The sequence below is a fragment of the Polypterus senegalus genome, chromosome 10, assembly GCF_016835505.1.
Source record: "Polypterus senegalus isolate Bchr_013 chromosome 10, ASM1683550v1, whole genome shotgun sequence".
Classification (NCBI taxonomy): domain Eukaryota; kingdom Metazoa; phylum Chordata; class Cladistia; order Polypteriformes; family Polypteridae; genus Polypterus; species Polypterus senegalus.
Genome location: NC_053163.1, coordinates 20676010 through 20702290, shown reverse-complemented (window position 1 = coordinate 20702290; position 26281 = coordinate 20676010). Strand labels below are relative to the sequence as shown.

At 39.1% G+C, this 26281-nt stretch overlaps 1 protein-coding gene across 5 annotated transcripts in view; it reads right to left on the bottom strand.

The window, feature by feature from the left end:
* LOC120536903 overlaps positions 1-26281 on the bottom strand; it is a 405177-nt gene that overhangs the window by 337831 nt on the left and 41065 nt on the right. For all 5 annotated transcript variants that reach the window (XM_039765454.1, XM_039765455.1, XM_039765456.1 and 2 more), the window contains exon 3: positions 12979-13023. In XM_039765454.1, coding sequence (XP_039621388.1) covers positions 12979-13023 — 45 coding nt within the window. The remainder of the gene's footprint in view (positions 1-12978; positions 13024-26281) is intronic.

The following is a 26281-nucleotide window of genomic DNA, read 5'->3' as shown; positions in this document are numbered from 1 at the left end:
TGTGAGTATTTAGCGACAGAGTCTCTATGAACTTGTGGATTAGCCCACGAGTATTTAGCGACAGCATGTCTATTAACTTGTGGATTTTTCTGCGAGTATTTGGCGGCAGAGTCACGAAGTTGTTTCCGTCTAGCTGCATCAGAAAATGTACCACAACGTCTGACACGTCTCCTTTTTACTGTTTTCTCACAGCTTGGATTGCTGCTGATGGACGGCCTTATATGGGCAGGCAGTCAATTACATGGGAGGCGTGGGGATGGGGGACGCAACTCCGCCTCACATGGTGACCGAGCTACAGGCTATGGGCATATATATGTACATAAATAGGATTCAGTTATGACCGTTACACGTAGAATTTCGAAATGAAACCTGCTTAACTTTTATACGTAACCTGTAATGAATAAGCCTGCCAAATTTCAGCCTTCTACCTGCACGGGAAGTTTGAAAATTAGTGATGAGTGAGTCAGTCAGTCAGTGAGGGCTTTGCCTTTTATTAGTATAGAATATTTTAGAAAAAACATGTTGAGCCAGTGATTGACTCTTATGTTGTTAATTGTTTTATCATATTTTAAAAAGTTAAGCTATTGGGTGGGTATTCAATTTTGTTTTTTTTTGCTTTTTTTTCTCTTATGTGTTCATTTCGAAATAAATAGTTTTATCTGTTAAGTTACTGTTTTTTTTAAATATAAAATAAAAGAAATTATAAGGACGGTTGTTGGTCTCGTCCGATGCGAGAGATGGACGTCTGAAGTGGAGCTCCGCTAGCAGTGGTGCTATTTTTCATATTATTTGCTTATTATTCTGAGATATCCTGTATTTATTCAACCCGAGAGGGACTGCTACAGTATATGTAAGCACATATAAACATGGCCAACAAGAAGGGGGGTTCGAAAGAATCGAAAACTAAAGCTACATCCAAGCTGTGATCAGCAAGCCCCAGTTCAAGATACGACCTATCAGAGACAGACCTAGATCAGATGGGCGAAAGCACAGACTCCTCGGGATCACGGTCCGCTACATCGTCACCGGCTGAGAGCGAAAAGGGGAGCGAAGGTGCAATCGTGAGTGCAGATATGGGTAGCTTGCTGATTGGAGAAGATTACCTGAAACTGGAAAGGGCCGGAAGTCCGCGGCTTCAGTTACGCAATTACGCGGGCCTGGAGCAGCGGGGGCACCGACTTCAGCAAAGTCTGCTGCTTCATCTACGGTACAAGAAGGCACAATTGAGCTATCTGAACTGAAAGTGTTGCTCGCTGAGCTCACGCAAGATATAAAGAAAAGCGAGAAGGCTAATGAGAAAGCAACGGCAAAGGCACTTGAGAGACTGAAACAGGAATTGAAACAGGAGATGAAACAGGCCAGCTGCGTCAAGTGCAACTTGAACTTCGACAGGTGCTGGGTAAAATTGAAGAGCGCATTCAGGAAAACTCGGTTAAACTGAGCACGCTTGCTGATCAATTGGAGCATCTTAAGGAGACATTCACGAATCGGATCGAAATGGCGAACATTTAGCTGCCAGTGCCGAGGAAAGAGCAGTAAATGTCAGTTCCGAATGTAAAAAACTCGGAGAAAAACTTGGAGACAGACTGGCTGCTTTAGAAGATGGGAGTAGAAGGTATAATGTCAGAATTGAAGGTCTGCCGGAGAATCGAAAGTTCAAACCCTGTGAAATTCGCAGCTGAACTTTTTCTAAAATAATCGGGGCTTTAAAGCAGAATCTGAGATAGCAGCGCTTACGCGCTACGCGATCAAACACCGCCAGACCCGACCAAGATCTTTTATAGTTCGTTTTGAACGATTATCATTTAAGCTAGAGGTGATGGCACTCCTCAGAAAAAGGAAGATATTATATATGAAAATAACCACATTCGTATCTTCCTGACTTCTCTCCAGCAACAGCTATTAAACGCGCAGCCTTCTATAATATTAAACAGCGGCTACGGCAAGCCAGTGTCAAATACAGCCTCCTGTATCCGCAAAACTGAAAGTGGAATGGCAGGGTCATTTCTATGTCTTCACTAGCAAGGAAGAAGCAGAAAATGAATTAAGAAAGCTGATCCCGGGACTATTCTGATACATAATAGTGAGTCATGGCGGTAAATGATAAAGCTAGGATTAATAATCTACTGTCTGATCTATTGTTTTAAAATACGGGTTTTTTATCAGCATATATTCTCATATATTTTATTATTACTTAGTATTACTAGGGCTATATGTTTATGTTTTATTGTGCTTAATTACTTTTCCTCCTTTTTTTTTTTTTTTTTTCTTTTCTAATTATTTCATGTGTACCCTAAATGAGACTGTTCAATATCATACCCTTGGTTTACTGTTATTGCTATTACTGCATTAAGACTTTTTATGCTTATTTTGGACACATCTTTAACACCATCACCGGGTTTATTATCTGGGGTATCATCTTAATGCACTAAAATTGCTGAAGACTATATATATATTTAAGTGCAAATTTTTTTTTTTTTTTTAAAGACTATATTGGTAACAGATATCTCTATCTTTTAACCCTAAAGCGCCACTGCATGGGGGCTTGTTGTGCTTTGGACGTGCTCTGTCTCTGGGTATGTCAGAGGACTGGGACTGCGTGAAGTGGGTTTTAGCCTCACTTGGGGAGGCAAAAAGGGAGGGTGGGGGGTTAAGGGGGGAAGAGAAAGAGAGCAGGCTTGATCTATACCTAATCTATCATCTCAATCTTTATAATTATAACTATCAACGTAATAATAAGCTGCATGGCAACAACTCTTGGGGAAATAGGAAATTAAGACCTAAACTATTTCACTTCCAGTTAAGACTATAAAATGACATCAAAAACTCAGAATCAGTGTCTCCATGATGGGACAGTTAACTTCGTAAGCTGGAATGTTAAAGGCCTGAATCACGAATTAAAGAGAAAGAAAGTACTTTCTCACCTAACAGGTCTAAATGCTAAAATAGTATTTTTACAGGAAACCCACTTACTAAGCAAGGATCAGTTCCGCTGCAAAAGACTGGACTGGCCAAATGTTCCATTCTAGTTTTACAAAGAAAACTAGAGGGTGGGAATTCTCATACATAGAACAGTACCATTTGTAGCATCAGATGTAGTATTGGATCCTGAAGGGAGATATGTAATGGTCATGGGAGACTTATCTAACTGTAAAATGATTTTGATAAATGTTTATGCACCTAATGTTGATGATAAGGAATTTATACAAAATTTATTTGCATCCATTCCCAATCTGAACACTCATAAAGTTATAATGGCTGGGGACTTTAATTGTGTTTTAAATCCACTTTTAGATAAGACTTCCTCCACAGGGGGAACGCAACTAACACCGCAAAGATAATTACAAAGTTTATAACTGATCACAACTTATCAGATCCCTGGAGGTTTTTAAACCCAAATTCAAGAACATATTCTTTCTGCTCACCAGTACATCATTGCTACTCAAGGATTGATTACTTCTTTATAGATAATAACTTCTTGCCTAAGATTAAATCTTGTAAATACGATGCTATTGTTATTTCGGACCATGCACCTATGATCTTGGAGCTGAAATTACTAAGCCCCATACACTCACCCCAGATGGCCTCAACCCGCTTCTATTAGCTGACGAGAATTGTACTGAATTTATATCCAAACAAATCAAATTCTTTCTAGAGACAAATACATCCCCTGAGATCTCTGCAGGAATTCTCTGGGAGACTCTTAAGGCCTTCTTAAGAGGACAGATTATCTCATATCTTTCCCACAGAAATAAATCCGAAGCAAGAAAGTAGCAGAGATAAAAAGCGAAATTACTAAAATAGATGAAGAACATGCCAGACTACCAAGCGAGACTCTACATAAGAGGAGGCAGGCTCTACATTCAGAATTAAACCTCTTGACAACTAAAGAAACTGAACAACTAATTTACAAATCCAGACATCATTACTATGAACATGGAGAGAAAGCTAATAAGCTTTTAGCAACAAATTCACAAGCAAGATGTACGCAACGCAATCTTGGTAATCACTAACACTAACGGAGATAAAATCGTCGAACACAATAATATAATGCACACTTTCAGAGACTACTATAAATCCCTATATACTACTGAGTTTAAAGAAGACAATATACAATCTAATGCATTTCTGGATACATTACAGATACCACAAATTGACGCTTTTAGTGTGGAGGAACTTGATAAACCTCTGCATTATCAGAATTACTAGATGCTATAAAGTCACTCCAAGGTGGAAAAGCAGCAGGCCCTGACGGCTACCCTGCAGAGTTTTACAAGAAATTCTCCGCTCAGCTAGCTCCCTTCCTATTAGCAACATTTACAGAAGCCAGAGATAACCAATTTCTTCCACAAACCTTTCGCCAAGCATTAATCACTGTCTTTCCAAAACAAAATAAGGATTTATTACAATGTGCATCATACAGACCAATTTCACTTCTGAATAACGACGTTAAAATACTCTCTAAAATCATAGCTAGAAGCTTCAGTTTGCATTAATAACATTTGCTCAGACTACTTTAAACTAGAACGTGGCACAAGACAAGGATGCCCCTTGTCACTGCTGCTGTTTGCATGCCATTGAACCACTGGCAATACATTGTCGAAATACTGATCAGATAAAGGGGATTAGCAGAGAAGGACTGGAACAGAAAATCTCATTATATGCAGATGATATGGTACTGTATATTTCGGACCCAGAAAATTCTGTGCCTGCAGTCTTAGCAGCACTCACAGAATTTCAAAAGATCTCTGGTCTCAGAATTAATCTGAATAAAAGTGTACTCTTTCCAGTGAATTCTCAAGCATATAATATTAGATTAGACACCCTACCTTTTATCATTGCAGAAAAGTTTAAATACCTCGGGGTAAACATCACAAGTAAACATAAAGCTCTTTATCAACAAAATTTCGTCGTCTGCATGGAAAAAATTAAACAAGACTTGCATAGATGGTCAACCCTTCATCTCACACTAGCTGGAAGAATTAACACTGTTAAGATGAATATTCTTCCTAAGCTCCTTTTTATTTCAAAACATCCCAATATACATTAATAAATCATTCTTTAAGCAATTAGATTCAACAATAACCTCATTTATTTGGAATTCAAAACATCCACGCATCAAAAGAGCGACCCTACAAAGACAAAAGGCAGAAGGCGGCATGGCTCTATCTAACTTCCAGTTTTATTACTGGGCAGCAAATATACAGGCGATAAGAACCTGGACACAAATAGAAGAACATACACAGGCTTGGACCGCAATAGAAGTAAAATCCTGCAGTACTTCTTTGTATTCCTTGCTCTGTGCTCCAATAAACACACGCTATCGGCAATACACTAATAACCCAATTGTGCTCCACTCACTTAGAATCTGGAACCAATGTAGAAAGCATTTTAAGACGGAGAAGCTTCTATCTGTGGCACCCTGCAAGAGAACCACCTCTTTCAACCTTCACAAACATATGCAGTTTTAATATCTGGAAAAAAATTTGGAATTAACTTGCTTAGAGATCTTTATATAGACAACGTCTTTGCATCCTATGAACAATTACATTCCAAATTTAACATTCCAGCTACAATTTCTTTCACTATCTTCAAATCAGGAACTTTGTTAAACAGAACCTTCCAGATTTTCCTCATCTTGCACCCTCATCCACGCTGGAAAAATATTGCTCAATTTTAAGGAATTAGACTCCATCTCTACAATATATAAAATCATTTTACAATCCCTTCCTTTCAAAGATCCAAGAGGACACTGGGAAAATGATCTCTCAATTAATATATCAGAAAAGGAGTGGAAAGTAGCAATGCAGAGAATTCACTCGAGCTCCATATGCGCAAAGAATACAATTATACAACTCAAAATTATATATCGAGCACATCTGTCTCGACTAAAACTGTCCAAAATGTTTCCAGGGCATGATCCAACCTGTGAACGTTGCAACCAAAATCCCAGCCTCACTGGGTCACATGTTCTGGGCCTGCACCAAATTAACATCATTCTGGACAAAAATTTTTAATTACCTCTCAGACAGCCTTGGATTCACAATCCCTCCTAACCCATTAATAGCTGTGTTTGGGGTTCTTCCAGAGGGGCTTAAAGTGGAGAAGGACAAACAAATTGTGATTGCATTCACTACACTGTTGGCACGCAGACTCATTCTGATAAACTGGAAGAACCCAAACTCTCCTCTTTTAAGTCAGTGGGAAACTGATGTGTTATATTATTTAAAATTGGAAAAAATCAAATACTCAGTTAGAGGATCCGTACAGACTTTTTTCAAAACATGGCAGGATCTAATCAGTAATATTTTAAAATAAGTTTATAAAGCACAGAGAATTTATTAACTTAGGTATGTTTACAAGCCTTAAATCTTACACGTTTGGCTTGCTCTCTCTCTCAGGGGTGGGGATCGATCTGTTCTTAACATAATTCTTTTTTTTGTAAAAACTTGATTGCTGTGTATGGATTGTAATAAAATTAATAAAATAATAAAAAAAAAAAAAAAATTATAAGGACTCTAGTCAATCTAATTTAAGATTATAATATACATTTCTTTACCCGTCTAGGATGTGGCCGGAATGCATGTTGGAGCAACTGGTGCATGCACTTCCTAGTCCTAGTCACTCTGTCAAAGTTATTGCGAAGGTCTACAGTTGCCAAAGTTGGTTTTGTGTTAGACCTGTAGTGTAATCTCTTGGCCGTAGTTGACATGTCAGTGATGTAGGGCACTACACACTGGTGGCCTTGCCTGTCAGTGCTGCATGAGGAGGTGTATGTTGTGTTGAAGGCTTCAATCACAGCCACTCTGGGTCATGTGAATAAGTCAGGGATTGTGTTTGTGTCAGATCAGCCACGTGTTTGGTTGGCCATCGTTGTCATGTCAGGAACGTGTAAAATAGCACACTGGGGCACAAAGCTGTTCATATCCTGTGAGGTCTGTCACGCTGCCATGTCTGTGCCAGTCATGTGAGGGACTTAAAGCCCAATTCATGTCAGACCAACAGGGTGATCAATTGGCTGTACTTGTCTTGAGTAGTACAGCAGCATGTGTGGTCATACACATCCTGTGAGGTCCAGTGTGCTGCCGCATCTGTGCCAGCCATGAGAAGTACATGAAGTCCGATTCTGGGCCTACTATCATCCAACTGATGGACTGCATTACAGTAAACCCTCGTTTATCGCAGTTAATCCGTTCCAGACTCTACCGCGATAAATGAATTTCCGCGAAGTAGGATTCTTTATTTATAAATCTCATATTTTCGCAGTTAGAGCATAGAAAACCTGTTTACGACCTTCTAAATACGTTTTTTAACATTATTAGAGCCCTCTAGACATGAAATAACACCCTTTAGTCAAAAGTTTAAACTGCGCTGTCTGACAAGACAGAGATGGCAGTTCTTTCTCACAATTAAAAGAATGCAAGCATATCTTCCTCTTCAAAGAAGTGCGCGTCAGGAGCAGAGAATGTCAGTGAGAGAGAGAGAGAAAAGTAAACAATCAAACATCAATAGGGCTGTTGGGCTTTTAAGTGGAAGCACCGCGATAAAGTGGCCGCAACGAAGGTATCAATGTGAAGTTAGTCTTTCAGCATTTTGTAGAGTAGCGTACGTATCTTCTAAGCAAACAGCCTCTGTGCTAATAGCCCCTCTGCTCACATCCCCTCCGTCAGTTGCAGAGAATGCCAGAGAGAGTGAGAGAGGCAGAAAAAAGCAAACAATCAAAAATCAATACGTGCTGTTAGAGCTTTTAAGTGTGTGAAGCACCGCGATGGAAGCATATCGTATATCATTGAGGAGTTTTATTTAATACGTAATATGTGCTCTGATTGGGTAGCTTCTCAGCCATCTGCCAATAGAGTTCCTTGTATGAAATCAACTAAACAAACAAACTGAGGAAGCATGTACCAGAAATTAAAAGACCCATTGTCCGCAGAAATCCGCGAACCAGTGAAAAATCAGTGATATATATTTAGATATGCTTACATTTAAAATCTGCGATGGAGTGAAGCCACAAAAGTCGAAGCGCGATATAGCGAGGGATCACTGTACATGTGTCATGGCATAAACTGTCAATTAAGCTTCAAAGGCTTGGGTGCATGAGTTTATGCATGGCAAACAAAGAAGTCTTACAGTTTTATAAATAAAGACTAGGGGACTTCGCCCCCTGCTCGCTTCGCTCACCAATCCCTGTGTTTGGTTTTCCAGATACACACTTTTAAGATTTTTTTTTGTTTGAATCGTTGCTGTTTCATTAGTTTCACTTTTATTTCAGAACTTCTCTAAAAACAATATTTGGAATCTTTAGAGTCCTAATATGCTGAATCTTTTTAATGAGGTCAGTGAGACATGTGTTTAATGACTTACGTACCATAATTCAGGATAGACTTTCTCTGTTTGGAATTTCAGCACAGATAAAACGATCTTCATCAGCAGCAGTTAATAATTTTTTTGCAAAGTAACCAATAAATGCATGTGAGGTAAATTCCGTTTTTGAAATTCTCTTGACTTAAACGTCAAAGCCTTACAATATTTACATACTTCTGACATATCACCCATGTCTATATATTCGATCTCTGTTCGCCTTTTCGTTATTTCTCCGAGTAATAATTTCTCTTTCTTTGCACTAATGCGATGTTTACTTTCTTTGTTTTGACACTGTCGTTTTTTTCTGCTTTCATATTCTGTATCCTGCTCTGCATGTGTTTCGCGCCTACATTTTATTTTTTGTGCCTTTTGAATTCCACTGCTTTCATAATCTCTAACCTGCTCTACATTTGTATAGCGCCAACATTTGTGAACGTCTTTATGAAGTTCTACTTTTTCTTTTACTCTCTGTCTTTTAATTCTGAGCTCGATTGGATGTGCTTTTTTTCAATTTCACTTGTTCCGGGCTGATAATTACTTTCCTTATTTTCTGAATTTGCACCTAGATTCTTCTTTTTCTTTGTTTTCTCTCCATCGATTTTGAGTCTCTTTTCATCGCCCTGCTTTCTTCTTCGCTTAGTCGTCTGTGTTTCATTTATAACGTATTGTCCTTATATGCTTTATATGCGCTGAGAGCCCTGGATCTGTGTGTGCTCAAAGCCTTAGTTTACACAACTAATTGTTTTGCTGCTCGTGGTCTTATTTGATATTGATTGTAAGCAGGGTGTCTTACAAGAATCTCATGTTCCATGTCATCGCGAGACGGTCCGGGTTCAATCTCTTGGTGCAAAGTCTCATGTTTAAGGTCCCCGTGAGACGCTCCGTGGCCAATCTCTTTCATCTCGGGGTTTCTTTTAAGTATCTTCCGTGATCACGTCTCGACACCCTAGTGTTTCTCTTCAGAATTTTTTTTTATATTAGAGAGATAACAGGATCAGAGATGTGTCACTGAATATTTGTTGCTAAACACTAGGCTAAGAAATTCAAACTGTTCAAACATTTCCTGGTTGTACTTAACATGTTAGAGGGTACATTGTCTCTTCTTCACTCAGGGCCAGCCAAAATTTTTATCGGTATTTAATTGATTAAGAAACTACATCTCTCTGTTCTCCTGTTAAAATATAAGCTAAATTCTTTCATGCTTAATCAGGTCACATGCTCTACCTTGTTCATGAAATGTGGTCTTCATAGTGCTTACAACTATAAAAAAATCAGGTAGGGAAATGAGTAGAAGATTATGATTAACACTACTTCTGCCCACAATGAGCAAAAAATAATGCTATATGGGCTTGCCAATGCACCTGCACTTTTCCAAAACGTTGTCAATGCAATTTTTTGTAATATAGTGGGCATGATAGTCTTAGTTATTCTTATATATAAATGTCTACACCTGGAAGTGTGTGTGTGTGTGTCTGTCCGGTCCAGAAGTGCAAGGCTACAGCATGAAGCTCAAAGAAGGCGACTCTGTTGCCAAAGTGAAACTGCAGAGAAAAGAGAAACTCGCTTAGCACAACTGATGCGAATGATTGATTGAAGTGCCAGAATCCATGGTTTCTGGGAGCCCTGGCTTTTTACAACATGGGCTTACACAGCTAGTACTAAATAATTAAAAAGTTTGAGTGATGTTATCTCTCATGTGAGATATACATTGAAAAGACTCAGACAACATAAATTCTATTCAAAGCTTTTTCTCTGCAGAAGAGGTCATCTGGAAATAAAAAGGCAGGTGTCTGGGTAAAGTCCAGTAGAACTACTTTCTGTTTTCAAAACTACACTGAAAAAAAAAATGTGATGATTCACACTTAATATTTTCAATCTGAACCAATATAATTCATCCATCCATCCATCCATTTTCTAACCCGCTGAATCCGAATACAGGGTCACGGGGGTCTGCTGGAGCCACCAATATAATTCTTTTTAGCTTATTGATCCCACAATTTTTAAGCTGAGACAAATCATTTAGAGTTATTGGGTGCAATTCACTTGTTTTTTTTACTGAAGTAAATCTATTTTTAAAGTTGTTCTTCTTTTTTGGCAGTTGGAAAGCCATCAAACTGGAAAGTTCGACCGAAAGAATATACAAACGGCCCCCAAACACAGCACATGAACAACCTAAAATATTAAGTTAAATGAAATAGGATTTTTATGTTTATTCCCTCCACCATAACTTAATTTGGTACAAACAATTTTTTTTTACTTTGATTGAGATCTGAAACCAAATATTTCAAGCTGCAACACTAAATGACTAATCTTAAGTTGCTGGAAAGAGAAAATTTATGTTGAATGAACAACATCAATGTTATACTTTTTTCAGTGTAGCGTGTAAGTAAGCATATGTCAGAAAAGAAAGATAAACATGGAATTGAAAATGAGAATCATGAAAGGATGGAAACTATTTGTTCCGGCTACATCAGATGAAGATAGTATCAAACTCAGATAGGTCAGCAGTACACTTAGGGTTATACTCAAGCACATGTCCATACTTAACTATAATTTCTTAACGAAATGGAAGAAAAATGACAATACCATGAAAAAATGAACATCTATTTTGGAAAAGCAAATACATTTCACAGAAATCATTGGCTGGCCGTGGTACAAACAAATTCTTCTGGTGCTGTGACATGACAACAATGACAACAGAATGAAAATGCCTTTCAGAACTGCCTATGAATTTTTGACATAACTCACTACAACTATAGTACATTAACCTGCAAATAAAATAATCTTAAGGCAGACCATAATTAAGGTACTCTATGAACAAGTCAATTAGTATGAGATCATTGTGATACCGTCTGACATAGTCACCTGATAAAATGTAGTATACTCATTAAGGTGCTCTTAAGAAGACCCTGAACCCAGAATAACATTTACAGTACATACCATAACACAATAAGAAAGGGTTTCATTATAGTGGAAGAATAATTTTCCAGGAGGTACAAGGTAAATAATAATAGAAAACATTTGCTGGAGTAAAAAATGAGTATTTCTTTTTAAGTTTATAAAGCTTACATGCAGTTCAGTTATTGTCAGCCTAATTAAATTCTAAAACTAATATTTCACAAACCCTGAAAACCCATAATAATTCAAAACATCAGGTGCTGTAAAAAAGGAATGAGCTCATTTTGAAAAGCTCAAACATTAACAATTGAAATAGCTGATCAAATTGTGAATTGGTCTCATTTTCAAATTTGGCTATGCAGTGTGCAACAAATACAACAAGAAATAAAAACATCAATGCAAATTCATAATTTAAATGGTTGTGTGGACATATTTGTGATTTTTTTTTTGTTTTTTTTATTTATTTATATAAAGATCTGACTTCTACTCATACATAAATATAAAAATATTTTATCTTGCACTACAAAACATGTAAAGTATAAAAATGTGTTAGTTTTAGGACTAGGTAAACATTCAGAGGCAACTACTGGACAAGGCAGAGCTGAGAGTTAATCATGAGATTTTAAAATAACCAGGAATGTTCTGGTTATTGGGGACAAGAAAAAAGAAGGGGCCATTGAGACCATTAATGATGTGCTACCTACCTAGATCTTTGTTTTAAAAGGCTAAAAAGCATTCAAAGTAAAGATAAGGGTTATTTTTCCTAGGGTATGTTTTCCTTCAAACACCTCCTTTGAGATTTGTGTACCTGTAGTCTTTCAGTTGAGTATGACATACGAGAAACTATTCTTCAAGGGAGTGTGTGCTCCTTTCAAAATACAATCTAGTTATTACGATTGAAATTTTTGGTATGTTTTTTTTTTAGTCATTAAACTCTTGTAAATGTTGGGATTGGTTTATGTCGTAGCTTGTCTAAATGTCTGTGAACCATCTCTTATTTGTGATCACTTTCCTCTGTTTTCTTTATGGCTGTTTGGTATTGCTATAACTGCTGTATTAAAAAGTCCAAAATTAAAGAAAGGGGTTTTATTTGAACAACACATACAAATTCTACACCATATTCATAAACAAAATAATCTATCCTAATAAAAGGATAACTGTCTGCGTGTCTGTACGGGCACACGGCACTGCACTGCAAACATTAATACATCCCAAAAGAAAGTAACTGCTAGATGGATAAAAATCAGCTTATCCACCTTAATAAAAGGACAAGTGTATGTGTCTGTACATATGTGAGTCCTTCCAGTTGCTATGTCTCTGTTATAAACCATTTGGTATGGGTTTTGCAAAAGCAGTGGTAATGTTTGTAATGAGCCACCTGCAGGAATGAAGAATTGCAGTGCATTTTATTATTACAAATGTTTGTGATGCACCATCTGTTGGAGTGACAAATGCAATGATTTCATTATGTTTGTGACATGCCATCTGTTGGAATGACAAACATAACGTATTTATCTACATTATGAATTACAAAATACATCTAAACAGATGGTGCACTCCAAATGTTACCTCTGAGCTCTACATTGATTACTTGCATTTTGACCCATCTTAGATGGTTAGCACATCTAATAATTGATAAATTGCACAATTCCAAGTTAAAATGCAGTACTGATATGGCAGATTTGACAAAGACAGAATGTGTTAATTTAAACTCACCACTTTCTTAAAATCTGTCCAATCATTTGTCAAGCAAATACTGACCTATAATATAAAAAGAGAAAATGACACATAATCAATCAATCATTGATAAGACACATAACTAAAAAATGCCATTTGATTACTGAGATAAGACAATTCCTATTAAATACAGCAACAGAAAAGAAAAGAAACAGAAAGAGAGAGAGAGAGAGAGCACACAAGAACTGCAAATAATTGATATCCATTCTCTCACACTGAAGAGCAAAACTTCTTGAATGAATTGCACGTTTACTTATGTAGTTGACAGTTTTCACCACAACTGTCATGACATCACACTGTTGTAGTGACATTATGCCAATGAACGAAACAGTGTATTCACTTTGTCTCCAGTGCCCTTTCTTGAATTTGTTTGACATCATCACAATGTATATCCATCATTGACACAGCGCTGTTGGTGCAAATGCCCACACAATACTCCCTAATGATTCTTTTCTCTGTGAAGTAATCATAAATATATTGTACTATCTCTTCTGCCATTGTTTTAGTCAGATATTTCTTGCAAAAACAAATATATTCTTGAAGATTGTCATACCATCAATATTTCACAAAAGCCAACAATAAAACTGCATTACCGAAGTTTGTGGACTCATCCAAGTATATGACAAAATAAGTATTTGCCTTTATTCTCTCCACAAGTTGACTTTCTATTTCACCACCCAAATAATAAATTCTCAGTCTCAGTGTGTTGTTCAATAGTGGTATGGACTAGATTTTGGTTGCCGCATATTCCCCCATTACCTCCCAACACACATCCAGCGCACTAAGCAGGATTAGATCCTCTGCTATTGTGATGGATTTCTTAATAAAAGCTTTTTGAGCAGTTATTATGTATTGAGCTTTGAAAACAGCTTCCAAGTGTGTTGTTAATATACTTATGGGTTTCTGTTGTGTCACAACCTGTCTTACTTCCTTTGAAAATATTTTTTAGGTTTTCCAACATACGAAATATGTTTTGTGTTTAAATGTCAAGTCATCTTTGACGGTTTTAAAGCACACTGTGCTTTTGTTTAGCATTGTTGCCTGCCATTGTGAATGCATATTTGATGTATTCAGAGTTGTATTTTTAGACCACACACTTGATTAACTTAAAAAAATGCCAGAAGAATCACTCTCTTCACATTTTCTCTTTAAAAACCTGATCTATTGCTTGTTTTTGTGAAAGGTTACTGTGTCGATTAAGTAGCAGAGTGGATTTAGAAAATGGATGGATGGCTTTTAAGCAGTTTTGTTGCAATTCCTTTCATTTAAGCAATTCCATTGAGGCCCACTGGGTGGCACCCTGTTCCACACTGGTTCAGAATCACTGGCCTAATGATTGGCTTTAATTGCCGATAGTTTTCTTACTCTGAACAAGTTTTTATATATTGATGTTGCCTTGGTGGGACACGTTATTTTAGCATTTCAAAAACCAACGAATGTAGAAGGCTTAGGTGTCATTGCTATAATTGGTTTGTATTCCTATATATGAAAAAACATAAACTTAGGAACGAAAATCTAGGCTGATTCTTAGAGGATGCTTGTATACTACCGTTCCTATTCCACCCCACTTCTTTTTCTGGTACTGTCACTAGAGCAGCCTTATCTGAGAAGCTGGACACAAATCAATTTATTTATATTTAACAGTAATATTGTCATCTAATATGGTGCAGTGGAATAATTTACAGTTTACTATGCCATGTTGTTTATCTTATTGATGGACTACAAAGTTTACTTGTCCTGCAGCTAGAGAAATTGCTGAAGTAATACATTTTATTAAATTGCTTCAAATATCATCATATCTATAGTGTTTTCAGTAGCACAAAACTCACAGTTATTCACAGCATCAAATATGACATCAATGGGATCAAGTAATTTGTATACATTTTAAACTTCAGTTTAAAATAATTGATTAAATGGTACGCCATTTATATTTCCAGCTTTTTTTAAGTACTTTAAAAATTATTGGTAAAACTTCATTTTTGGCATTAAGGTTCTATGAACCTTCTTGTGAATTGTTATACAACATCCTTAATTACTTCTTGAACACTTAAGCACATACACTTGCCACTTTATGTAATATTTTAAAGCTAAGCAGCTACAAACTATATGCTCAGATAATATCAGCTGTCATGGCCTGTCAATCAATGAAATTTTTATTTTACTTCATATTACACTACTCATATACTGTACTATCACAAGTCACTTTACAAAGTAAACAAATTAAGCAGCTTTACACAACTTTAGATATACAAATTTGTATTTTAAATCTAAACTGTATATACAGTAAGTAATGATCTACTGAATAAAACAGTGAAGCAGATGAACAGCCTGATAGATAATGTGGTGTAGTTGAACAGTCATTAGAGAGGGTGGAAGAAGAATATTGTTAACAGTCAATCACTTATCTGGCAAGCTGAAAGTGTTATTCTGCTCCTTATTCTGTTCAGATTTGCTCCTGAACCTGAGATCCTTGATTTGGCAAGTACCCCTTAATGCTGAATCGAAAATGCAAGGTATGGATTGAGACATGATCAAACTGATTTTGAGTTTTTTTGCAAAAAAAGTTAATGTTTTATGGACAGTTATTCCTTGTATCCTGTGTTAGGTAATTCTTGTAGTTAATGCTGAGTTGTAAGTTATGTATATGTCTTATACAACAGCTTTCCATAAGTTTACATATAAGGTGTTATGCATGGGTCCCTGAGGATCACCATCCTGACTGTATTAAGGTGTGTCATCATACTGCCCAAGGACTAGAGGGGGAGTGGTTGCTAACCTTGTCATCTGTTTTTGTCTCCACAGCACCGAGAAACTGCCCCTTGAGGGCAAAGAAACTCCCCAATCCCCCTCCCCCCCCGCCCACCAGTGTCCCAGAGGCCCCGTCTGTTGCGGACTGAGATACTATAAAATTTAGTCAATCATAGAAAAGGACATCTCACTTCAGTGAGAAACCTCCACATGACACAACTCCCTGTGACTGACCTGCTCAGATGATCTCCTTTTCCTAATGTGCCTAGTTGACTGACTGCAATTAAAAAGCCTGATTTCTGTTGTGCCACCAACCGTGTATCTGTGTTCAGTTTTTTGGACTATTGCATTAAATGGGATGGCCTGGTTGGCACCCGAACTTTTTTTTGGGACTCCAGTCATCCTTCTATTTATCAAAATGATTTTGCATATAAAATAAAGTTGGTTTTGCTAAAGTACTGAGACTCAGCCTCATGTTTTGGGGTGCAAGACAAGGACTCACATGTCACATGGTACCAGGAGGGGGTCCTTGCACTGATGGATCCCCAAGAAATACAGCAAAACCCAGAGCAAGATGAGACTCCGGTAATCCCCGCTGGTTAGGCGTGGCCACGAGATGTGCTGCCAAAGATGGCTCTATCAGACGACCGTAGGTGTTTCCTATTCTGCTTTGAACATATGGCAACTTTGATGCACTTGGACAGGGGAGCCTGGATAGCTATTTTATCCCATTTTTTATCCAGAGAAGCCCTCCAAACCATATGTAATCTCCCTCCCAAAAGGCTTGATGATTATGACTACATGATGCAACAGATTTTCATCCACATGGCTGTAAGTCAAGGGGCGCCAGTTTCAGCTGTGGCATATTGATCTGGATCACCCTGTACGAGGATAGATCCAGGGCTTAGTGGACCTGATTCAAAGCTGGATTCATGGAGACCCTTTTAAGTGCATTGTGGAGAAGCTCGCTATTGATGCAGTCCTATCAGGGACAGACGAGAGTCTCTGTAGGGAAATGCTACAGAACGACGTCCACTCGCTGTTGGATCTGACCCACCCACTAGAGGAGGCACAAGCCACCTGGAAACAACAGGGCTATCAAGGCCTCACCCCGATTTCGATCCATCCAGCACAGACCTTCTGGGTCGCCAGCCCCATGAGCAGAAGACGCTAAATTGTGAACACTATAGTGCGGACTAAATGCAGTTGCTTTTGCTGTGATCAACTGGGACAACTGGCTCAAGAGTGTCACCTCCCACCTGCACAAACAATGGCTATCAGTCTGGCCCAGATATGCGGCTCGCAAGTTTCCCCTGAGATGTTAAAGGAGGACAGTTTTAAGATTGCTATTACGTTGGGTGGATGGGAATGCTCGGCACTGTTGGACTCTGGTAGCAACCTCTGTGTAGTCCTCCGTGACTTGCTCCAGCAGACCCCAGAAATTTAAAGGGAGGAACTTTAAGGTTTGGACTGCCATATCTGACACTTCACCCTGGCCACAACTAAGAAGAAAAAGGAATGCCCTCTTCCCATGGGTCTTAACCACCTGCAGAGGGCCTACCCCCATAGTGGATAGAGAGGGGCTCACCACAGAAAATGTCAGTTAAGGAAATGGGTTTGAAATTTAAGTTGTCCAGTGAGCTGGGGGGCGAATCATCATCCTCAAGTGAAAACCCAAGACAGCTGCCAAAGTTTTCCATGCCGTTGCACGCAACAGCCTCCACAGACCGGATACTCAATACAGAGCTGGACAAAGACGAAATAGCATCAAACACAGACGAAGCAGAGACTGTCGTCCTGGCGGAGTTTACTTGCCTACAGTGTGCCAATAACATCTTGGATTTTGCATTCAGACAAGCCCACGTCCCAAATGACTCTCATTATCGGGAGAGAGAGGACCCGAATTTTAAAACACCTCATTTTTTACTTAAGGATGGTTTTTTGTATCAGGTGATTCCTGATTACATGGGTGATGGGCGTATCAAGCAGTTGGTAGTACCAAGTGAGCACAGAGAGAAGGTTTTGAAAATCACTCACAATCATGTTTTGGGGGGTCACCTCAAAGTGAAAAAGACGAGGGAACACATTTCGAAACGCTTTTCTTGGGTGAATATGAGCCGAGATGTGGAGTGATTTTGTAAGGCCTGTCCCGACTGTCAAATAGTTTCCGCTCACAGACCTGCCAGGGCACCCCTTGTACCAATGACTATTTTAGACGTCCCCTTTGAGAGGGTGAGATTAGATATTGTTGGCCGGCTTCCCAGGAGTAAAAGTGGCTAACAGTATATGCTTGTGTTAATGATTACACCTGAAGATACCCAGAAATAGCAGTGCTGCGACAGGTGGACGCCCGAACTACTGCAAAAGCACTCTTGGATATTTTCACACTTATTGGTATCCCTCACAAGATTCTCACTGATCAGGGCACACCCTTAATGCCTCGCATCATGAAGCAGCTATGCGAAAGTTTTGGAATTAAGCAGTTACACTCCACGGTCTATGGCCTGACTGAACAATTTAATAAAACCCTAAAACAGATGATTCAGCAGATAGCCCATGACGATCCAACTTCCTGGGATACTGTGGTATCTTTCAAACTATTATATGGCTGGTGACCACATGGGATGTTGGACATTTTTCGGGATGAATGGACAGGGACTTGTGAAATGCCCCCTGGGGCAAAGTTTGTCGACCAAGTCATTTTGTTGCAAGAGTAGATTGTCAAGTGTGGAAAAAAAATTATGAATAAAGACACCCCCCTCCCTGGAATGCCCCGATTTAGGCAATAAAACACAGGTAAGAGAAAGCATCAATCGTTATTCTTTATCTAAATCTCCGAAGAGGCAAAAAGCATCATATCAGTGTTTTTTACAAAGAAAAAAGTGTCCTCTGCGCTCTATTTATACAATCCATTGATTAGGTCTCTATTCTTTAAAAGGAATTCATTACAAATTCAGAAAACTTTTAACAGGATTGGTTACACCTAGTTGCTAACAGGACATGGCAGATGTTGATACCTTAGATGACCACAATTTGATTGATAGTCCTGTTTGTTTAGGATGTACGTGACTTTTTGAATGTATATTTTTCATTCTTATTTTTATTTTAGGAGATGTGTGAACTTTGCCACATACATCTTGTTTTACAAAAAAAAGTAAAGAACAATGGCCTAATTCATTTTATGATCCTGCTTGATACAAAAACAGGAAACTTAGAACTACAGAAGAACATTTTCTCTTAAGGGGTTATATGAAGTAACAAGAAATACATTTATCATAGTGAATAATAAAATAACAGCGTCAGCTTTTAAGCATAAGCTCAGAAGGATATGAGACTCAGACACATGCCAGGTGCACACATAGAGCAGTGGTCAAATATAACTCTTACACTGGTTGTCCTCTATTGTGGTGGAGCATCAGCAGCGCATGCAGGAAGCACAAAAATGTCATTATGACAAGACGAGTAAACTCCACAAGTTTAAGGGTGATGGTATGCTGATGTTGATCCCATCTGACCCATATAAATTTAAGGTTGAATAGCAAGGGCCAGCAGTCTGTAAGTGGTAGAAAAGTGTATGTCCCCTGTGAATTATAAAGTCATAATTCCCAGGCAGCAGAAACCCATACAAATTTTGCATATTATTCTTTAAAAGGAATGGCACGACCGTCACAAAGTCCTGGGGCCTCATGTATAAACGGTGCGTACGCACAGAAATGTTGCGTAAGAACTTTTTCGTTCAAATCGCGATGTATAAAACCTACACTTGGCGTAAAGCCACGCACTTTTCCACGGTACCTCATACCTTGTCGTACGCAAGTTCTCCGCTCGGTTTTGCAGACTGGCGGCACCCAGTGTCAGAGCAGTGCTACTGTTCCTGTGTGGTTACTCCTTATTTTCCTGATGCGGCTTTATAAATACACTGAAACTAACCGCATATCGTTTATTAGTGTAACGCATCTGATTGTAATGAACTTGTAACAATATAATGGTCCAGGGAACAGCCATAGTATTCCAAATACCATAACTGCTTTAGCGTTGTTACTCTCACTTCTCCTTCTTCTTCTCCTTCTTCTTCTTTCAGCTCCAACCGTTAGGAGTTGCCACAGCAGATCATCTTTTTCCATATTACTCTCACTGCACCACTTGGAGTATTTATATCACTGTATCTGAGTGTGAATCACAGCAGCAGCTGATCGGAAAGACAATTATCGATATACAGCTTCAAGGACACGCTGTCTCAGCCACGGCAAGACGTTTCAAATCCTTTCCTGTACAGACCTCGCGGTTCAGAAACAGTTTCATCCCAAGAACTGCACTCAATCAATTGCACCTTGTAGAACGGTTTGTACTTATAAGTACAATCACCTCACTGTAAACTTGCACTGCAGTTATAATATCGCACAACCTGAGCCACTTTATAAAGCGCGTATTTACATATGATGACAATATCATTTTTAAGGTGAAATGCAGCAAAATATGTTTGTTAAATTATACAGATAAAACTTTAACTTCATTTAAATAATCTATATTCTTCACTGGGAGTGTGAAGGATAGAATAATTAAACATGTACTACGAAGATATTTCAATGTTCCTTAAGCGTTTCGAAGAATCGGTAGCTAAGCTTACAGATGGCTTAACTTCTATTACAGAGCTGATTGTGTGGCGATTGATTACTTGGGGAAAGAAAAGCCCTGACTGCAGTGACGGCTACGCCAATATATATTGAATATAAAACAGAAAGAGAAAATAACAACACAGCTAAAAACGCAGCGACACATTTCGGCAAAAGTTAAATGCTTGTGTCATGAGCACGAGGCGGCCGTGCAGTGTCTGCAATGGATGTGGCCATCCACCGTGCATAAGATACCATATTGACATGGGCGGGCGAAGGAGCCACCGATTCTTCCTCTGCCCAGTGCCACCACAAGCCTAGAGCCGCCCCTGAGTACTGCTGCAATAAATTATTTCATCAAAGTGAAACACATGTTTAATAATGTGCTTTAACTCCTATCATCATAAAAATGATATCACGTATACATCTCAGTATTTTAGTTATTCAGAGAGCTGTAATATCACGAATGTAATGGACTTTGTGTCCAGTTGGAGGAAGAGAGCCAGTTTAAGAAGCAAGTAGTGATTCACACACATAGAGCACATACGAGTAGAAGATCAAATACAAAACAAAGCATTTAATGTGCTACTTTAATTACGATGTGATTTGAGAAACTGGTTAATTAAAAGATTTTAAGATGAAGTTTATGATGTTCTACTTTAATGACAAAATAAACTACGTGATTAAAGTGGAAATGTCGAGATTGAAGTTGACATTTCGTGCTTTTTCCCCACTGTGTGCCTTTTTTTCTCTGTACCCTAATAAGCTTTCATATGACACTCAGACAGTGGGCTACAACTCGCCTTTTCACGGCGACTTTGATATGTGACTTCTTTTTTATTTCCGGCACTGTGCGATTTTGTGAACGTGAGCTTTCAAGTTTCTCCAACACGCTATGTCACTCGATCAACTTCCTTTTGTTGATTATACCACGGTTTATTTGACCAAATAGTATGTTATTCCTTTTCCCCCGTGCTTTTCCCATTGTCTTTTCACAGAAAGCTGAGTTTAAGGGTGATTTATATTCATTTGCATATTCAAAGAGGCGTAATTCTGGGAGGAGTTGGGGCATTACATAAAGCGCGTGCACGAACGTTAGTTTTCACACTGATCGGGATTTATGTAGCGGAAGAACGTGGAAGTTGGAGTACGCACAGATTCCTGCATCTCCATTTTTCTGTGCGTAAGCACATTTCGGCTTTTGTGCTTACGCCATGTTATAGTGCGAATTCTACGCACGGTGTTATACATGAGGCCCCTGGTCACTGCCGCAGTGCATAGTAAAGAAACACGTTTCCCTGTACAATGAAACTCTTTCTTTGCTGTCTACACCAAATGCCAAAACCAATGTATAAAGATAAACATAAATAATAAGTAGCAGATAGATAATAAGTAACAGAGGCAGCATAAAGTATAAAAACAGAATAGAAGTATAAAGTGTAATTGTGCAGGTAAGTGTGTGATGGACAAGTCAAATACAGTTGTGTGAGGTAGATAGAATGAGGTGGACCACGGTTATAAAGTCCAGTCAGTTATTTAGGAGTCTAATAGCTTTGGGAAAGAAAGAGTTCTTTAGCCTGGGAGTCCTACATTTCATACGTCTATACCTCCTGCCTGAGGGTAAAAGTGTGAACAGTTTGTGTTGGAGGTGGGTGGGATCCCTATCCCTGAGGATTGAGGCATTTTTCCTGTGGACTCTGCAATTGTAGATGCTCTCCAGAGAGGGCAGTGGGGTCCTGGTGATCTTTTCAGCAGTCTTTACCACTCTCTGCAGGCATTTGCGGTCCATAGCAGTAGTGTTGCTGTACCACACGGTGATGCAGCTGGTCAAGATGCTCTCAAAAATGCAGCTGTAAAAGTAGGTTTCCGAGGATCTTAGTCAACATACCAAACTTCCTCAGCCTCCTCAGAAAGTACTGTGGTGTCGTCTGCGAACTTTAGGATGATGTTATCTTTGTGGGAGGCGACACAGTCGTGGGTGAACAGGGTGTAGAGGATGGGGCTGAGGTTGCTATTGGGAGTGATTTAACTGACACCCAGAAAGCGGAATTGCTATCGCTGATTGAGGGGAACTTGGACATCTTCTCAGCCATGGCTGGCCAGACACTGATTGCAGAACACAGGATTGTCACTCCACTTGGTGTTACTATACAGGTGCCCCCATATCACCTACCAGAGGCAATAAGGAAGTGATACACGAGGAAGTCCAACGGATACTTCAATTAGGTGTTATTTGGCCAAGCAAAACTGAATGGCAGAGCCCAATTGTACTCATTTCAAAGTGCGACGGTTCGGTTTAGTTCTGTATTGATTTTAGGCGTTTGAATAAGATTTCCAAGTTTGATGCATACCAGATGCTGCATGTGGACAAGTTGTTGGAAAAGCTCGGGCAGGCTTCATATGTCTTCACCGTAGACCTCATGAAGGGTTATTGGCAGGACCCCTTGGAGGAGTCCAGTTGCAAGAAGACCATGTTTGCCACTTCGGATGAGTTGTTTGAATTTACATCAACAACAACAACATTTATTTATATAGCACATTTTCATACAAAAAGTAGCTCAAAGTGCTTTACATAATGAAGAATAGAAAAATAAAAGACACAGTAATAAAATAAAATAAGTCAACATTAATTAACATAGAATAAGAGTAAGGTCCAATGGCCAGGTTGGACAGTCTCCATGGCACACTGCTCACCTTTCAACGAATGATGGACCAGATCCTATGTCCCCATTCCATGTACGCAGATGCCTATCTTGATAATGTGGTCATTTTCAGTAATGACTGGAAATCTCATCTCGTCCGCATTTGGGCAGTGCTTTACAGTTTACAGCTGGCGAGGTTGTTGGCCAACCCAAAGAAGTGCAAGCTGGACATGTCAGAAACCCACTATCTGGGATATTCCACGGGAAGGATTTGTTCAAGCCTCAAATGGACAAGGTGGGGGAGGTACTTGCATATTCCCATTCAAAACACAGAGTCAGGATTGTGTTTTCCTCGTGCTCATGGGGTATTACAGCCGGTTCATTCCCAATTTTGCACATCAGGCTGCCCCCCTTCACTGACTTTGACAATGGGCAGAAAGAATCATAGTGTTGTCTGGACTGACACCTGTGAGAGAGCTTTTGCAGACCTAAAAGCCACTTTATCATAATTCCCAGTACTGCGCAATCCAGACTTTTTAAGGAATTTATTCTGCAAACAGATGTTGGCGCTTTAGGTTTTGGAGCAGGGGGGAACAGCACCCCATCACGTTTCTCAGCAGAAAGCTGCTACCCAAAGAGCGCAATTATTTGACAATTGAAAAGAAGTGTTTAGTGATTAAGTGGGCAGTGGAAGCCCTCCGTTACTATCTCTGGGGATAATGGTTTACCCTGGTGACTGGCCATGCCCCGCTGCAATCATTTTACAAACAGAAGGATACGAATGCCCGGCTCACCCAGTGGTCTATCCGTTTACAGGCTTTGCTTTTGATGTTCGCCACTGCCCCAAGGCTGCACACATCAATGCTCATGTTCTCTCCCGCCTAGCTGAGTCCAGCTTGGACGCTTACTTTGCCCACACCAGTGTAGAAAAACCTGAGGGGGGAGATGTAAGGTTTCTAAACTCTGTTTGGACTCCCCCCAACGGGACAACACACTGAAGAGCATCCCGAAGCGTAAGTACCGGGTCAGTGGAAGACAATTTATCTGTTGCCGGGCAACCGTGGGCTTCCAACGCTGTAGTAGCTTACAGCTAAATCAGATCCGAGTTGATCGCTGTTGCGCTATAAGCGCTTGCCATCGATGGGTGATGCAAGGAACATTATAAATGTAGGGAACAAGATTACTTGGTCTCTAACCTGGTCACAATCTGCCTGATTGCTATGTCTGTGTATAGCAGAGTGGTAGATCCCGCAACAATAAATAACCGTGCTGTTCCTGTTTCAAGTGGAATAATGTTGGTTTCACTAAAGTAATGAGACTCAGCCTCGTGTTTTGGGGTGCAAGACAGGGATTCACACGTCACAATATGCAATAAGTAAGGAACAACTGAAAAGTATATTTTTTCTAAAGTATATAGAACAGTACAATGATTATAAAATGTATGCTTCGGAGTAAAAGAATCTAGAAAGCTAGAACTTAATGTCAAGAGAGAAGCATTAGAAACATTAAATTAGGGTATAGTTTTCATTTTTAGAATTCTTAGCAGTTTTTAATTTCTGTCCAGGCCTGCACTGGCCATTGGGAGGCTCTTTTTCTTTTTGGTTGAAAATCCTTTACAGTCAATGACTGCCTGAATTCTGGAACCCATGGCCATGCTGGATTCCACTCTAGTGATACTTTGCCAGGTCTTTACTGCAGCTGTCTTCAGGTGCAGTTTTGTCTTCAGCAAGTAAAATGCATGTAAAATTTGTTTGAGGTCAGTTGATTGATTGATTGATTGATTGATTGATTGATTGATTGATTGATTCCACTACTTAGCACCGAAAAGCACTTGGTTTGCTGTCACAGTATGTTTTTGTTTATTGGTCCATCTGTACTGTGAAGTGTCGTCCTATCAGTTCTGTTGCATTTGTCTGAATCTGAGCAGACAGCATAACGCTCTGTATACTTCAGAATTCATTCTGCTACTTCTGCCAGCAGTCATGTCATTGATAAACACCAGCAAATGACTTCCCTTGGCAGCCATGTATGCACGTGCCATGATGATGTTGTATAGGATTATAAGCTGATCATTCTCACAACATATTCTTTAACATGGCTTTCTCATAGCTTTATTTTATTTAATCCTGATGCTCCGTATATATTCAATTAATTATCATTTATCATTCATGGTGGCTCCGAAATCTGTAATAACCCCTACTTTCTCTAATATTCTTTTTTTTACGGTTTTCTGTGGTGGCAATCTGATCAAAACACAGTGATGTCCCTACATTGATGGATTAAAGGCCAGAGGTCCACATGACCATCATAATCAAGTTCTTCCATGTGAAGCCTGAATACTATGAGGACTGATTGAGGTAATTTATGTCAGCCGTCTGGAGGGTTTTTTTTTTTTGTTTTTTCTGGCCTTCCTAGCCATCGGACCTTACTTTTATTCTATGTTAATTAGTGTTCCCTAATTTTATTTTCTTATTTATTGTCTTTTTTCTCTTTCTTCATCATGTAAAGCACTCTGAGCTACATCATTTTTAAGAAAATGTGCTATAGAAATAAAAGTTGTTGTTGTTCTCTCCTCCATATTCCTCTCTTTCCAACAATCTGGCATATATTGATCTTAGTTTCCTTTTTGCAAAGAAAATTGTTCCAGAATTGGACAGGCTTTTAAAAATGTTTTCTGGCAAAGTTTAATTTGTGCTTCCTATGCTTCAGATCTACTAGTGGTTTACACCTTGTGGTAAACCCTTTGTCTTTACTTTCACTCTTCATTGTAGACTTTGGCAATGATAGGTTTACTTCTGGAAAAGTTTTTTTGGTTTGGCTAAATGTTGTGAATTATTTCTTCTTCACCAAGGACAGATTTCTGCGACCATCCAGCACAGCTGTCTTCTGTGGTTTTCCATACCTTGTGGTGTTACTGAGCTCACCCGTGTGTTCCTTCTTTTTAAGAATCTAGCAAATGGTTGATTTGACCACTCCTGGTGTTTCTGCTGTCTCTCTAAAGGGTTAGCTTTGTTTTCTCAGCCTAATGATGGACTATTTTTACTTGCACAGACAGCTCTTTGGACCTCATACTGAGAGTTCACAGTGACAGCTTCCAAATACAAATTCCACACTTGGAATCAACTCCAGACCTTTAAACTGCTTAATAGTTAATGAAATAATGAGGGACCTGCTCACACCTGGCCATGGAACAGCTTGTCAGTCAAATGTCCAAATGCTTTTAAGCCCCTTGAGATGGTTGGGCTATGTAGAAAAATGGCTGTCATTCCTAACTGGCTC